The sequence below is a fragment of the Hyalella azteca genome, unplaced genomic scaffold, assembly GCF_000764305.2.
Source record: "Hyalella azteca isolate HAZT.00-mixed unplaced genomic scaffold, Hazt_2.0.2 contig8529, whole genome shotgun sequence".
Classification (NCBI taxonomy): Eukaryota; Metazoa; Arthropoda; class Malacostraca; order Amphipoda; family Hyalellidae; genus Hyalella; species Hyalella azteca.
In genome coordinates this window covers 64985-83023 of record NW_025938620.1, presented here as the reverse complement: position 1 = coordinate 83023, position 18039 = coordinate 64985, and the positions used below count along the sequence as shown (strand labels likewise).

Genomic DNA, 18039 nt, shown 5'->3' with positions numbered 1-18039 from the left:
TTAAAAGATCGTAAGTTCATCAGCCAATCATTGACGGCCTTTCGAGCAAAATCATAGACAAAAAAATAGAGCGTAAGTGCTTACGTTCACTTAGCGAGTTTTGAAAGTATAGGCCCTGGTGTATTGTTGGCATTTATTGGTATATTGTTTATGATTACTGGTGTATTGTTGGCACTTATTGGTATATTGTTTATAATTATTGGTATATTGCTTATAATTACTAGTGCATTGTTGGCACTTATTGGTATATTGTTTATGATTACTGATGTATTGTTGGCACTTACATGGTGCTTTTCTGATCTCCACCAGTCTCTACTTATCACTAGTATGTGCTGATATGTAGAATAGAATAGAATAGAAGTGTCGGCATTGAATAAATAGGCCCATGGCCTGTTGCCGATTCTTGAACTTTTCGTGACTTGATTCACAAGGGATCCGGCCTTTGGAACCTGATCTTTCCATTACTGACGATTGATTGAGATAGCTGCTGGACTTATTGCCTGGTCCGTAATTTAGTCTAGTCTGTTTTTGGAGGCATTCATACTCGGAGCGTCAACGATGCTATCAGGGAGGCTGTTCCACTTGTCGGTGACTCGAAGCGAGAAGAAATGTTGTCGCATATGGATATGTTACAACGCAGTTTTTTTTAGTTTATAGCCGTGGCCCCTGGTGTTGGTTCTTGTTTCAAATTGTGAGTTGCGAGTTCGAAACCGCAAAATGCTGTGAATGTTCTGCGATGTTAAGAATCGGCTACAGGCCTACGGCCTACTAAACGCTGAAACCGCTATTATTATTATGGCTGTTCCGAGACCACTGCGTTATGCTCTGCATCACCGCAAGCCACAGACCTTCATCTGCATAAATGAAATTGTTAAAAAAAGGATTTTATTTTTTGGGGTGTGGACGAATTGGATTCATATTTGCGTACCCCCTCTACCGTAACCTCATATCTACCGTAATCTACGGTCTGTAGATCTACATCGTGTGACGTGTTTTGAATTCAACTGGCGTTGTGATATCCCACCAAATCATGCACCGAGAAATGGATACCTACACACTATTACAATGTTATTATTCAATTTTGAATACAGACAAACATAGATGATGTTTTGCTCAGAAATGGCTAGACTTTAATCTAACCGTTAGAATAAAGTTTAGTTATTTTTGCAATACACGTCATGTATGTTTATCTGTATTAAAAATTGAATAATATATAACCTGTGCTTACATTGGGAATATTTTCGTTGCAGATGGCAAGAAGAAGTGTGTCCGCAGCGCGTGGCGGCTTTTATGGACAAGATGAAGTCACTGCGATCGGAACATCGAGCGCAACCAAAATTTTGAAATTATTCAATGAAATATGAATTATCTAATGAATTGTGGAGTGGAATTGTGGAAGTGGTGCAAGAAGTGGAATTCTGAGGGGCATGAGATTTATAGAAAACTATACGCGGATAGAGTATTTATAGATAACTTTGAGCGGATAGAGTATTTATAGATAACTTTGTGTGGATAGAGTATTTATAGAAGACTATGAGGACATAGAGTATTTATAGATAACTGTGCGGATAGAGTATTTATAGATAACTTTGTGTGGATAGAGTATTTATAGATGACTATGTGCGGATAGATTATTTATAGATGACTATTAGCGGATAGAGTATTTGTAGATAACTATGTGCGGATAGAGTATTTATAGATGACTATGTGCGGATAGAGTATTTATAGATGACTATGTGCGGATAGAGTATTTATAGATTACTATGTGCGGATAGAGTATTTATAGATGACTATGTGCCGATAGAGGATCTTCGGGTTATTTAAGCTGGAGAAAATTAATAAACTGAAGCCCCAAATTGCATGGTAAAAACATTTTTAAATCCTCATAGGTGTGAATTTGAAGAGAAAGAACTTGTAAATCCTCGTAAGAAAAAAATTGGACGAGTAATTAAGTGTATGTATCTATATCTAAAGTGACTGTAGGCTTGAATTCAAAAATAATTTCCTTTCAGAGTGATCTCACTTAACATTATAACTGTTTTTTGCTATTTATATTTATTAGTTGCATTCGACCGTCATAAAAAAATTCTATGTAAGACGTAATGAAGAGCTCTATGTAATGAATAATTAACGAATAATGAGCTGAAAATAACATTAAGCTTCACAATAAAAGTGGTAATAAGGGAACGATTCTCGAACTCCTATCTTAGCTGCAGGCTGTTTTTGTGTGAACTTATCTTAGCCGTAGGCTGTGTTTGTGTGAACTTATCTTAGCCGTAGGCTGTGTTTGTGTGAACTTTTCTTAGCCGTAGGCTGTGTTTGTGTAAACTTATCTTAGCCGTAGGCTGTGTTTGTATGAACTCTTATCTTAGCCGTAGGCTGTGTTTGTGTGAACTTATCATAGCGTTTGGCGGTGTTTGGCCGTTGTTTGGAAGTTAGTAAGTTACAACGCAGCGAAGTTGTAAGTTGCAGCGGAGTTTGGTCCACTCAGAGTGATCACGACGCCTCGGACAAATTTACGGCCGGACTTGAGACCGGTCTCGCGGCCGCAGGACTCCAAACATAAAAAAAAACCTAGCCAATCAACGAAAACCTCGCAGGTTAGGTCCAGTTAGGAACAGGTTCCATTAAAAACACAAAAAACCTAGAAAACCCCATAAAAACACTAAGAAAACCTTTCCGTCCGCGAGACCGGCCGCGGGTCCGGCCGTAAATTTGTCCGAGACCTGAGATCACGACTAAAGGACGATATTATAGACCGAAGTATCACGTAACAGATTTTATTGACATGTTGAACATAATTAAAGGGATTTCAAAAACTATGTGCATCAAGTTATTAAGAATAACGCAGTTAAAGCAAAAATTCGTCGCACTGAACTGTTTAGAAATGCAGCCAGAAAAACAAAAGTTATCAGAATGCTTACGCGTAATAAATCCGAATAAGTGTACGAAAATATTTTCAAAATGAGTTAGCAATGTGTTGCGAAAAAATCTTTGAAGTCGGAGGAAAGTGAATTGAACTTTTTGTAAGTTAGATATGTAGCTAACAATAGAAAATAGAAATAACATAATTAATACAAAAAAATAGCACCCAATTTCAACTCGATATTGCTCGGTCTTGAATTCGACGAGAGGATATCATCGTTCAAACCTAGAAATTGTTCTTAAAAAGCACAATGATCATCAACAGGCGATTAAAAGAAATGCTGGTTCAGGGCAAACAACCCATTCTACAGAATTCACTTCAAACAAATCAATAGAATCAAATAAAATTTCGCTTTCATGCGGTAAATACTAAAATATATAAGCATGATAGGACTGAAAATTATTAGTCTTGAAATATATCAACAGCTTAAACCGAAAAAGCACTTCTTCCAAGAATTTGATGTACCAAACACTGTTTCTCCTGTTGAACTACGTATATTAATGCTTACGTCATTGTTTCACTGCATCAAACAACACTTTGAAATGTTTTGGAGAGATTCTGACCCCTTTTTAATTCAGGGCAGAGTGGTTAAAGTTCAGAGTACCAGGATTGGCGCAGAGAGGCGCGGGTTCGATCCCAGCTCTGTGCGCCAGTTTCTGGTCAGAATCGGCAAGGAGGCCGGGCGGTTAAGCACAGCAGAATTGTAGCAGTGAGTTGCGAGTTCGAGACCGATAAATATTGTGAATGTTCTGCGATGTTAAGAATCGGCGACAGGCCTACGGCCTACTAAACGCTGAAACCGCTATTATTATTAAATTCAGTATACCTTGAAAAGAACTTGGTTACAAATATCTAGATGGTCTCAGCCATGGTCATGGCATTTTGAGTTTCTTGAAATCTAATGTAGAAACATATTTTGCAATGCAATTGTTGTGTGGCTTAACTATATATTAACATAACATAACATAGTAATCTCGGCGCTGAATTGTAGGCCTGGTGTGGCCTGTCGCCGATTCTTTTCCTTTTGGCCTGTCGCCGATTCTTTCAAGCCTTATTCACAGAAGATCTAAAATCGTGTCATTTGACCGGATATTTACATGACTGATGATAGTTTGAAGTAGCTACTAGACTTCCACCGGGTTCGATATGGTGCTAGGCATTTCAAATCTGAAAATATATTTTTCCATAGCTTTATCTAGTCTGCTCTTAAACGCGTTCATACCTGGAGCGCCAACAATGTCATCGGGGAGGCTGTTCCACATGTCGGTGATCCGAAGCGAGAAGAAATTTTGTCGCGTGGAGAAGTTGCAGCGCAGTTTTTTTAGTTTATAGCCGTGGCCCCTGGTGTTGGTTCTTGTTTCAAATTCTTTATTCTTCGCAGCCATGAAAACCAAAGTTATCCGAACCATAACGCGTATTAAATCAGAATAAGTGAACGAAACTATTTTCAAAATGAGTTAGCAATGTGTTGCGAAAAAAGCTTTGAAGTCGGAGGAAAGTGAATTGAACCTTTTGTATGATATGTATAATGTACCTAACAATAGACACAATACAACGCAACGAAGTTGTAAGTTGTAACAGAGTTTGGTGCATTCAGAGTGATCAGGACTCAAGGACGATATTACAGACCAAAGTGTCACGTAAGAGAACTTATTGACACGGTGAACATAATTAGAGGGGTTTCAAAAACTGTGAGCATCATGTTATTATTAGTTGTTGTTTGATGCAGTAAAACAATGACGTAAACATTAATTTACGTAGTTCAACAGGAGAAGCAGTGTTTGGTACATCAAATTTTTGGAAGAAGTGCCTTTTCGGTTTAAGCTGTTGATATCTCTCGAGACTAATAATTTTCAATCCTATCATGCTTTTATATGTTAGGATGAATAAATGTATATATAAATATAGTCGAAAATATTAAAAGATGTTTGTATTCAGCAAATTTATCGCACTTATTGAAGCTGAAAGGATATCCAAATGAAGACAAAATTGAATACTTATTTCTACTATGGTATCGATTTATGTTCTTGAAAACTTCAATATTTATGAAATATTCCTTCATTTGGATTTTGGAGTCGGAACGAAAAGGCGGAACGATACAAGCACTGATACAAACTTTGCGCGCGAACCGAGTAAAAGCGTATGGCGAAGAAGTTCTTTCTAATAATTTTTGAATTTGTGATTGAAATATTTTGTTATTTGCATTTAAAACTTGTGTGCAAAACTATGGAATATTAGAGTAATACTTAATAAATACTGAAATTTTTGTTTTTGCAATTCGCTTTTAATTTATCAATCATGGATGATCCTGCACAAGCAAGTAATTCAGGTGAGTTTTGGAAGTTGATTAGCCTAAGTAGGCCTATCCGCCTATTGCTATTGGAAACACTCCTAAGACAATTAGGATTATAGTTTTAGAATCACATGGTGTTGACTGTTGAGATTTTGTTCAAATAATTTTTTTTAATGTGTGTACAGTATTTAATATTGAATTTTGATTAAGCCAATTAAGCCATGAGGCATGAAGGCTACTAATTTGTTTGTAGATAGCTTTTCCAGTTTAGAATTTTTCTGTTTGTTGAAGTCAATTTTAGTATGCTTGAATAAAATGCTTGGCACCTGGAATGATAGAGGGCCGAGGGGGTAATAAATTAACCAGTACCTACTCAAAAATACCCATGGAATACTAGGTATTTGGCTTTTGGCACAATTCACAAGTACAAACATTATGAATTTGCACAAACTATCAATAAATTTCAGGATTGGAATTTTCCTACTGGCTACCATTCTTGTTAAGTTGTTTCTGAAATCTTATGGCTCCAACGTGACAAATTTTTAATACATTTGGAATCTCACGGCCCAATTGTGCACTTTAGTTAACGGTTAGGATAGATAGGACTAGGAGGTAATTCATCTGGCGGAAATCTTGTGGTTCCAGAAGGCGCCAAGGCGGAAGTGGCAGACTGGCAGGAATGCTCTAGTCGCAAGTTGCGCCTGTCACGGCAATAATGGTTAAATGGGAGAAGTTTTCCATGTTTTACAATCATGGTGTAATTCTCAGTTCTCACCCAAATTAGGAATTCATATACCAATATAATTTTCATGTAGATCAAAGTCAATATTTAGTGTCTTAAATGCTCATTCTTTAATGTAAAGTTACATATAAATTAAAAATCTAAAATTAATTATTTTTTGAGATTTCTTATTTAGAACAAATTATGATTTTATGAGTTCATGTCAAAGCAGGCTAATGGAGCCGGCAGCAGCAATGCGGCATCACATGGGATACGTATCTTGTGCGTGTCTTGACTGTAAAAAGCGTAAAGCAAGTATTTTAGAAACAATTTTTTTAGACCATTCTAGACATTAAATATTCTTCAATTCTTATTAAATTTTATAAAATCAAATAATTATTATACCTATGTTTTTATTGAAAATGAACAAATAAACTTGTGGCAAAATAATTTCATTTTATATTAATTTTCTCTTATGGCTGTAACTCATAGAAAACTTTTCACTGATAGACTTTGATTGTGAGTTATTTGTGACATACTAGATTACTAGTAATGGGAGAATTCTCATGATGCAAGCTTTTAGGTTTTACTTGAAAATTCTCATTTCAGGTGATGATTCTGCTTGTAAGTGTAGCAAAGCAGGGAAATATCAAGTATGGGGATATAATTTTATGATTAATTAGTAGCATAAGTGAATATCTAATTCTTTACATTAGCAATCAATGTCAAGTGACATTTGATCAGACAGTGTAGACCATCTAAGACCAATCAATTCTGAAAGCAGTTAAATAGGACTTGAGTCTAGTTGGGAAAAGCCCTACTTTTTTCTGAAATATCATATAATTTTAGAAATATTGTACAATTTTATTTAATTTTTATAATTTTAATTTTATTTTCATTATTTAATATCATATAATTTTATTAGTTATGAAATCTAGTGGCTCTACTGTCATGTATTTTGTTTGATTGATGAAATTGCGGTTTGCACTTCGCAAACGTGTCATTTAATAAAATTTTCAACTTCTGCAATCCACAGTACTTCAACACTCCTGCAAAAATATCCTGCATAATGTCATGATAACAAGTCAACCCAAAACCTTTTGTTGAAGGTCGAATAGTTGCGGACACGTCAGAGCAGTCGCCAGTCAGACTGCATTCTCACATGTTCAGTTGCCACTAAAGTAAAGACAAATGTTATTTTTGCTGTCTGACTGTTTCTAGGGTAAAATTAGAGATTTGAGGTAACACATGCACAGAACTTTGTTAAAAAGTTCATGGCTCATAAATGGTTCTTCATGGTTTATTCCTAATGATGGCCGGGACATAGAATTCATGGCTCAAAGAAATGGAATTACGGCTTGCAAATCCATAAAACCAAGGCTTGAAAAATCCAGTCACGGTTCAGAGAGGAGATATTTTTCCCTATAGAATTGAGTACCCTATATAGCCAAATATAATTTATATATAGCCAATATATTTATATATAGACAATATAGCCAAATTATAATTTATTTTACAAGTATATATGATATGAGAGATGCTTTGAAGTTTCTCAATGTAGGTATTGTTTACAAAATTGAAATCTATGTGTAAACATATATGTATAATATTATTTAGGCATTTAATGTCCTAAAACCTGACTTCAATACTTTTTTTTTATTTTGAAGCAAATTAAAATATCGTGTTGGTAGAACTGTCGTTGTTGATCAAATCTTTCTTTTGTTTACTTAGTATGCACTTGTGTCTTGTGAGGGATGGTTCTAGTATGCTGTGGAACAATCCGTGGTCACCCATCATGCTTCTCCATTGAGAGCGATTTACGATTGATATGTCCAATGCGCAATGATTGGCCCAGATGTATGCGCATTACGTAAGATGGTTATGGCCGACGCATGAATATTGGCATGGACGTACAGGCATTATGATTGTTACGACCGACGCGCGATGATTGGCATGGACATACCGGCATTACGATCGTTATCTCTTACAATCTGCCGACTGTTCCAGTCTTGTTAACAAGTTTCTTTAGCAGTTGCATGATTACATAGCACCAAGATGGTTCAATTCTCATTTTTAATAGTTAAAATAAATAATTGAGTGTCCTAATATTTTCTGTGTCATTTGACTGCAGAGTTTTCTAAATTCCATGTATACAAATTTCAGAGTGACATATTATTTATTGTTTAGTCAATTATATCTTGCCATGTAATACTAGCATTATTTTTGTTATGCAAAGTTTTGAAACAAATTATGTTTCAGATGATGCTGTTGATTCCATTGCGTCATCTCGATCCCGACGTAACAAGCCTGATAAACTGGGAAGAAATGCTGCCTTTGCAAAGTTACGAGATCTCAAGGGCTCCAAGCATAAATACCAGGTAATTTTTATCGCATTTTCTCATTCATGGAAAAAATGCACTATTGTGCTTGCCATGTCCGTCCGTCCATCTGTGCATGACCTCAAGTTTTCATCGACGAGAACATGCGCTCTCTGTCACTCACTGCAGTGAGTACTGAGTTACATTTTTTAGTTTAGTTGCTCCTGCTTTATATTAGAAAAAACTGAACATAATTTTCAACCATACATTGTCTGTGATTGAAAGAGATTGAAAAATAAGCCTTGATTTGTTAAAGAAGGATTTCCTCATTCCTGGAAATAAATATGGAAACAAAAAATTAAAGTTTAATTTAATTGAAAGTTAAAATTTGAATCGAATAATTTAAAATTAAATAATTAAAAAAATTAAATAAAAGTAAAGCTTCTTATTTGTATGGTGTCTTGCCTCATTAATTTATAATCAATGTTCCAATTGAAACAGAAAAAGCTATAGCTACTTTAATCAATTTTGTGTTTAGAGTTTGCTTCTGTGTTGAAAGCTAATAGCTAAATCTTTACTGACATCTCACCAAAACATTTTAGACCTTTAGTTCCACACAAGATTTAAAACCAAAATTTGCTTAATATGTTTCTCTAAAAATAACAATACTATCATTGCAGTGATATCATCCTAGTACTCAAATTTGACGATCTTTATTTCAACTTTAACACTGGTAATTCTTAGTATAGGCTTCTGTTTGGCTTTTATATGTATAGTTTTATCAGAATTCTTTCAATGTTATGTCTTAATGCATTTATTTTGTTGTAATTTTAAAAATATATGTATCTATCCAGAGGAAATATTGATTGGCTGTAATTATCCTTTTATTATTTCACAGGTTTCTGATGTTGCTCCAGTGTATGAAGAGGTGGACGAGAAGGAGTACAGTCGGCGTCGCCAAGATAAGATGCAAAATGACTGGATTGTGGATGATGGTCTGGTTGTTGTTTACTAGTTAATCCTTGAAACTATCTTAACACTTTGACTGCGATTGCTTCATCTCGTACTATTATTTCATTTGTTGTACTATTATGAAACAAGATTGCCAGACAGTCTTTTTTTTCCGGACGAATTCTGTGATTCAGTTTTTTGTCAATTGCGTTGGCCAGCTAAAATTTATGATCATAGGGGTACTTCCTAGTTAAATTTAAATAAGAGTGAAATGGAAATTTTACACCGGAACCTTAAAATATACTAGAATATATTGAGTTATAGACCTTTTTTGGAGTTTTAGGTTCGCGGACTTGGCCATATTTTAGGCCAGCTGGCATCCCTGAATTATGCACCACTACGTCCTGAAGGAATACATTTTGTGGTACACATATGGCGCAATATGCGGGGAACGTGTTAAATTTGCAGGGGTGCATGTACAAATTACATTCATTACAATTTTGCATTCATTCATTGGTTACTTATAGACCTCACAAAATAATTCTTTTTATCAACCTGCTGACTACTGATGTAAAATGCTGATATGGTTGTGTTTTTCTAGAGAAAGTGGATCCATAAGAGAATTAAATGCTTAAATAAAAAAGAGAACCTGAACAATTAATTTTGTATTGAACTATTCCATGATCTCAATCATTTTTTGCAATAGGTAACAATTGGAATATTTTCGGAGACTTGGAGTATCAATTTCTGTCTCTGTTGTGATAGCTCTAAGTGTGATTAAAAGCGAGGGATTTCACTTCAATTTTAACTCTGACAGCAACATTTGCACCTGCGACAACTTCTGGATACCCACAATTTGTTAATCAATATCAATCACTTACATTGATTGCAGTGCTTATGTTGCAGAGAGCTAAGATAAATTATGAAGTATGTATTGCTTATTGATTTTTTTTTTGGCAGATGGAAGTGGATATGTGGAGGATGGACGAGAGATATTTGATGAAGAAGATGATGGAGATGACGACATGTTCCTTTCAAAGAAGAGTTCTCGCAAGGAGAAAAGCAAGAAAGAAGAGAAGATGCGTGGCAGCATCAAGGACATGCTCATCAACATGCCTGTGAAGAAGCGCAAAGCTGAGGTCTGTTATAAAATATATTAAAAAGCTTAGAATCTTTATTTCAGCTGACAGTGTTATAATATACCGAGTAAAAAGCTGAAAATCTTTCAAAGCTGAGGTCTGTTATAAAATCTATTAAAAAGCTTAGAATCTTTATTTCAGCTGACAGTGTTATAATATACCTAGTAAAAAGCTGAAAATCTTTCAAAGCTGAGGTCTGTTATAAAATCTATTAAAAAGCTTAGAATCTTTATTTCAGCTGACGGTGTTATAATATACCTAGTAAAAAGCTTAAAATCTTTCAAAGCTGAGGTCTATTATAAAATCTATTATTAGTCTAAAAATCCTTATTTCAGCTAATAGCCTGAAATGAAGCACTAACTGTTTCAAAGAATTTAGTTGTCCTAAGGTTGCTGTATTTCAGATGAAAAGCTTGTCTTTACAATAAGCCGCAATATAATGTGATGAAATTAGCAGACTTTGGTATTTTTGAAATTTATTTGCAAATATACTAAGAGTTTTATCTAATTTATTTGCATTAGTTTGTATATATAATTTAGCATGAATGTATTCTGATGTGTGGTTCATCTCTAGTTCAACACTAGTGGTCTGATCTATTCTGATATGTGGTTCATCTCTAAGACTCTAGCACAACACTAGTGGTCTTATGTATTCTAATGTGTTGTTCGTCTCTAGCTCAACACTAGTGGTCTGATCTATTCTAATGTGTGGTTCATCTCTAGCTCAACACTAGTGGTCTGATCTATCCTGATGTGTGGTTCGTCTCTAGTTCAACACTAGTGGTCTGATTTATTCTGATGTCTGGTTCATCTCTAGTTCAACACTAGTGGTCTGATCTATGAAAATTGTCAGTTTTCCATGTGAAAATGAACAAGTTAGGCAAGATTCTAGGTTCTGGATGTTGTGTTGGTATCTATTGGATAATTAATGTACCGGTAATTGAATGTTTGATGCTAGTGCTAAAATTCACGTGAGAAAAAACTCTAGTAGGTACTCAAATATTGATTGTTCCTAATACTTTTTTAATTATTTACCAATACATGAGCATTAGAACAAATAAATTAGTACATTATTTTAGGAGACACTAAGATTACCAGGGAACAGTGAAGTCTCATACTATTCATCAGGTAATTTGCCCTAATACTTTCATATTTTTATTCTTATTCTATACTTTTTACTCTCAATATACATTGTGCTTTTACTATATGTACCATACTTTACACTTGTTCTATACCTACTTTGTGTCAGTTTTGTGTTTAAGAAAATTGTCTGGAGATTTATGCCTTATAGACATCAGGTCCTTGCTCACTGAGGTTTAATCAACAATAATACAAAACAATAAAGTATATCTGTGTGAATTGCAACTGAGAAACCATTTGTTTCAGAGCGACGTATCACTGGCTGATGATGAGCTTCTGGACGATATATTGCAAGAAATGACTCCATCGTCTCTACCAAGACCGTGCCTTGCCAAGAAGCCTCGTCCATCCACATCTCCCAATAAATTTAAATTTCCTATAAATCCGTTTGCTTCCAAATCTGTCAGCTCTCCCGTGTCCAAAGCTTATGATTTTCCTGCATCTGAAGCAATAAATAACTCTGCTTGTAGGCCTCAATCTTCTGTCGGATCGCGGCCTGTCAGTTCTCCCAACTCAGTATCACTTAACGGCATGGCCTTTAAAAAAGATATTAAGAACAATCCTAATCATACCTCGAGCCCCGCAATTCGCTCTAACGTATTAGACACGACGCCTAAACGACCTCGGCCTGCGCTCAGAGAGAACGCTCCTATCAGCCCTCCTAAAGTTAGTTATTTTTATTATTTTATAAGTGAAACATATACTGAGGATATAAATATCGAACTAAATTTTCATTTTCAAATAAGGTTACTTGTGTAACTGAGAGTTGCTCTCACTACGATATGAATTTGTAATGAATATAACTCAAAAAGCTTCTAAGTTCCTGTTTCATCTTGACAAACGCCATGTATGTAATATCTACTGTGACGTGCTATCATGTCATAATATGTTCAGTGAAGTTTTCAAAGTGCCTATTCTATTATTATTTATTTATTATATTTTCTTATTATTTTATTTATTACTTATTTGCTTCATTATTTTAATCATTTTCGTTATTTTCATGACATGTTTTCTGTCTCATTCAAAGATAGTAAATGTAGACATTTATTTGCCTATGTCGCGTACTTGTTTCCTATTTACCAGTAATATCTTTTTTATTGATTCGTCGTGGTACCAATAGAACATCGTCTAGAACCTTCCTTCATTTTCTGTCATTGGAAAGAGGTTTATAGGAAATAGCAGAGTTGATTTTTGTTGTGGGATGCTTGCTGCTCAGATTTTGAGCTGAGTTACTTACTTAGGTAGCAAACTGCAAGTATTAATTCAAGTAAATTGTCTCTAAATCGCGAATGTAGCAGCCATTTTTAATGTGAACGTGCATTAATTATTTCCTTTCTTGCACAGGCTAAGCGGAGCCTGGTACCTGAGCATACGAAAGAAGAAACTGAAGATGATTTTGCTGATGTGGACTTGTCGGCACTTGATGATGACATGGTGAGTTGATGATGACATGGTGAGTTGACGATGACATGGTGAGTTGTCGGCACTTGATGATGACATGGTGAGTTGATGATGACATGGTGAGTTTCATAATATATGCCTTGAAGCAATAAGCTGCTTGATCATTTATGTTTATCTATTAATCCTATAAATTAGGATTAATAGATCTATTAGAGTTTATCTTAATAGAGTTTATCTATTAATCCTATAAATTAGGATTAATAGATAACTAATTATTACTACCTATTAATTAATTAAAAGTTTATAATATTAAAAGATACTTGTTTAATCTTAATTCACTGTAAAATAGCTCCTCCATTATGGTCCTGCACTTTTCTAAATTTCAAAGCACCCTGTTCAAATTTTTTAAAGCATCCTGTTAGGTAAAGTGTGAAGCATGTTTGATATTCATTTAATTCTTAATATGTGTAGCCAAAATTTTTTTAATGCACCGTGTTTGGTAAAGTGTGAAGCATATTTGATATTCACTTAATTCTTAATGTGTGTTGTCAAAATGTTTTTAAAGCACCGTGTTTTGTTAAGTGTGAAGCATGTTTGATATTAACTTAATTCTCAATATTTATAGAATGAGGAAGACTCCGTGGCAAACAAACCTGCCACTGCCACAACAGACGCCAACGCTGCCGTTGAGAAGCAAGAGTCTCTCCCCCACAACCGAGGGTTCTCAAACCGGCAAGTTCTTATGACGTTTTATGGAGGAAGCCGAAAAAATCAATTTAATGGAAAATTTTTTATACAGATAGAAAGATCTCGTTGAGATACATCTTCCCGAATATTTACATCTTGTCATGACACGTATGATAATTTTTTTTAAATTTACGTTTTTCCAAAGTTTAAATTTAATTTCTTTTAGATTACTGTTATTAATTAAAAGTAATTGTTAACTCTCATCACGGCAAGTTATTATGACGTTTTTTGGAGGTTTAAATTTACGTTTTTCCGAAGTTTATATATAATTTATTTTAGATTACTGTTATTAATTAAAAATAATTTCCAACTCTCATCACGGCAAGTTCTTACGACTTTTTCCGAAATTTATGTTTAATTGCTTTTAGATTACTGTTATTAATTTAAAATAATTTTTGACTCTCATCACGGCAAGTTCTTATGACGTTTTTGGAGGTTTAAATTTACGTTTTTCCGAAGTTTATATTTAATTTCTTTTAGATTACTGTTATTAATTGAAAATAATTTCCGACTCTCATCCCGGCAAGTTCTTACGACGTTTTTTGGAGGTTTATATATAATTTCTTTTAGATTACTTCTATTAATTAAAAATAATTTTTGACTCTAATCCTGGCAAGTTCTTATGACGTTTTTCCAAAGTTTATATTTAATTTCTTTTAGATTACTGTTATTAATTAAAAGTAATTGTCAACTCTCATCCCGGCAAGTTCTTATGAGGTTTTTTTAAGTTTATATTTAATTTGTTATAGATTACTGTTATTAATTGAGAATTATTTTTGGCATTTATGTTCAGTTTTTCTTATGACGTTTTTTTTGGAGGTTTAAATTGACGTTTTTCCGAAATTTATATTTGATTTCTTTTAGATTACTGTTATTAATTAAAAATAATTTCTAACTCTCACGGCAAGTTCTTATGACGTTTTTCCGAAGTTTATATTTAATTTCTTTTAGATTACCTACTGTTATTAATTAAAAATAATTTCCGAGGGTTCTCATCACGGCAAGTTCTTATGACGTTTTTTTGGATTTTTAAATTTAATTTCTTTTAGACTACTGTTATTAATTGAGAATTATTTCTGGCATTTATGTTCAGTAGGTAAATTTGGTTGAAATCGTTTCTAAAATTATTATTGACATGGAATTTTCATTATGAGGTTTACTCTTCTAAAGTGTCTGCAATTATTTGTCAGCTTCGATATTTAAGATTGACGTTTATCTGAATGCCAGAACTGAAAGAACTGTTGTTGATTTATATTAATTTAATTGGTTAGCTTCAATATTTAATATTGACATTCATCTAAAAGCCAGATATACCTGTTGTTATTGCTTTACATTCTTTTAAAAAATTTCAATTTAATATTGACATTCATCTAAAAAGCCAGAAATACATGTTGTTGTTTCTTTATATTGATTTAAAAAATTTCAATTTAATATTGACATTCATCTAAAAAGCCAGAAATACATGTTGTTATTGCTTTATATTGATTTAAAAAATTTCAATTTAATATTGACATTCATCTAAAAACCAGAAATTCCTTTTGTTGTTGCTTTATATTATTTAAAAAATTTTCAATTGTGCAGTGCAAGCGCCCAGCACAGCAGCGGCCTGGAGTCTCTGCAGTGGGAGAACGNTTAATGAAATTTAAGGTGAAGTGTGTAGTGTGTTCCTGTGTAGCTTTAGATTACATCAAAAGTTTAAAATCATGTTATTTCCCCATAATTTCTGCCCTTATAGACGATCTCATGCGGGCTTGACAATAATTATGAGTTCTCGTTTTTCGATGAAATTTTTTGTATCAGTTTGTTTTTATGGCATAGTAAATGTCTGCAAAATCGCAGAAATTGCAGGTTTACCTGAAGATTCTTGCAGGTGCTGCGCATGTACTGGTTGGACGCCTTCGAGGAGCCCTACCGCCAGGCAGGGACGGTCTTCCTGTTCGGGAAGGTGTGGCTGCCGCAGGGCAAACTGTATGTAAGCTGCTGCTGTGTCGTGCGCAACATCCAACGACGCGTCTACCTCCTGCCTCGACCTCAGGTCAGCTATGCGATAGCTCTTATCTCCTGCCTCGACCTCAGGTCAGCTCTCTGGTAGCTCTTATCTCCTGCCACGACCTCAGGTCAGCTCTCTGGTAGCTCTTATCTCCTGCCACGACCTCAGGTCAGCTCTCTGGTAGCTCTTATCTCCTGCCACGACCTCAGGTCAGCTCTCTGGTAACTCTTATCTCCTGCTACGACCGCAGGTCAGCTCTCTGATAGCTCTTCTGCCCGCTCCCCTAGTGTTGTTTGACTATAATATATCCATTAAACTCTACGGTTGCTGAACGTCTAATTCTGTCCGAAGTTTTTTTGCTGGCTAAGAAGATTGCTCTGGATTTGATTTCTCTTCTTAATTATGAGAAATTTAGTTTCGGATTAACTTTTTTTCATTTGAAAATGACCTCGCATTGGACTTTTTAAATTTAAGGTTTTCTTAATTTGTTAATTATTATTGGCATGGAGAGAATGTTTCCAGATTCGAGATAAAAATTAATACCTATGATGTCTTCCACTCTGCCGGCTCTGAACTTTTTCTTTTTCAGAACTCTTCCTTTTAACCTTAAGGTATTAAAGTTCAATTATTTTTGCCAGAAAAAGGTTGAGGGCAGCGAGGAGGGCGAAGATGTCACAATGAAGGATGTCTATGACGAGTTCAACTGCAGCGTCGCCAAGAAGTTTGGCATCAAGGAGTTCAGGAGCAGACCTGTCAAGAAGTCCTACGCGTTTGACAAGCTTGATGTACCTAATGAAGCAGAGTACCTCGAAGTGCGATACTCGGTGAGACTGGAGCATAGATACCATATCTCTGAGGTCATTTCTTAGCTGATAATGAAATCAGGATGTTATGAAGTGCGATACTCGGTGAGGCTGGAGCATAGATACCATATCTCTGAGGTCATTTCTTAGCTGATAATGAAATCTGGATGTTATGAAGTGCGATACTCGGTGAGGCTGGAGCATAGATACCATATCTCTGAGGTCATTTCTTAGCTGATAAGGAAATCTGGATGTTATGAAGTGCGATACTCGGTGAGACTGGAACATAGATACCATATCTATGAGGTCATTTCTTAGCTGATAAAGAAATCAGGATGTTGGTTTTACTGGTAATATGTCATCACTGGACTTCCTCACATTTAAATAGAATGGACTTTTATCATGCAAAAACTTATTTGTTCTCGTAGTTATTTAGTTTTAACAGAAAAATACAGAAGATTGGATATGCTAGAAATATTTTATCACTGGACTTTCTCAGATTTAAATAGAACAGACTTTTATCATGCATAAACTATTTGTTCTCGTAGTTATTTAGTTTTAATAGAAAAATACAGGAGGTTGGATATGCTAGAAATATTTTATCACTGGACTTTCTCAGATTTAAATAGAATGAGATTTTTTCATGCAAAAACTTATTTTTTCTCGTAGTTATTTAGTTTTAATAGAAAAATAATTTAGTTTGTANGTTGTAATGTACTTGATCCTTTTCATCATTTTAGTTAATTTGTAGTTGAGTATTAAAACCTATGACGGAATGTAGGTTTTGTACTGAATGTACATTTTATACGGAATGTATGAATATACTCTTATCTGTGTCATCATTTTAGTTAATTTGTAGCTGAGTACTAAAACCTGTGACGGAATGTAGATTTTGTACTGAATGTACATTTTGTACGGAATGTATGAATGTACTTTATGTGTCATCATTTTAGTCAATTTGTAGTTGAGTATTAAAACCTATGACAGAATGTACGTTTTGTACTGATTGTACATTTTGTACGGAATGTAATTACGTACTTTATCTGTGTCATCATTTCTAGTTGATTTGGAGCTGAGTACTATAACCTATGATGGAATGTGGTAGCTTGGTTGATGGACCCTAGTCCGACTAGAGTTTGGTTACTATCTTGTTAAAAGTTACGAATGTTTAAATCATAAGTCTTGTTTAGTGCCATCATGAGAGGAAGATTTCTGGCTTTAAACCTTAACTTCAGTAAAGTTTGTTGTTAATGTGTGACTATGTTTAAAGTTTACAATCATAAATATCGGTTTGAGTGGCGAGTGACGAGTGATTCGTTCCAATTAGTTAACAGAAGATAAGGATGATGATAGAGTTGATCTGTTTGCTCCATCATGACTCGATAATTAACAGTTATTCCACCGCAAGAAGTTAATCTTTATCTCGTGTGCAGGTTACCAATGCAAGAAGTAATTAATTATCTCGTGTGCAGGTTACCAATGCAAGAAGTAATTAATTATCTCGTGTGCAGGTTACCAATGCAAGAAGTAATTAATTATCTCGTGTGCAGGTTACCAATGCAAGAAGTAATTAATTATCTCGTGTGCAGGTTACCAATGCAAGAAGTAATT

General features: G+C 34.6%; 1 protein-coding gene across 1 annotated transcript in view; it reads left to right on the top strand.

Annotated features, from left to right (window-relative positions):
• Nucleotides 1-5023: 5023 nt before the first annotated feature.
• LOC108664740 (DNA polymerase alpha catalytic subunit) overlaps nucleotides 5024-18039 on the top strand; it is a gene marked incomplete in the record, with an annotated part of 47219 nt that continues 34203 nt past the window's right edge. Inside the window, 10 exon segments of the mRNA XM_047881662.1 lie at nucleotides 5024-5255; nucleotides 8200-8318; nucleotides 9157-9253; nucleotides 10170-10348; nucleotides 11734-12153; nucleotides 12832-12921; nucleotides 13514-13620; nucleotides 15217-15268; nucleotides 15506-15670; nucleotides 16264-16449. Of these exon segments, the coding sequence (XP_047737618.1) occupies nucleotides 5225-5255; nucleotides 8200-8318; nucleotides 9157-9253; nucleotides 10170-10348; nucleotides 11734-12153; nucleotides 12832-12921; nucleotides 13514-13620; nucleotides 15217-15268; nucleotides 15506-15670; nucleotides 16264-16449 (1446 nt within the window).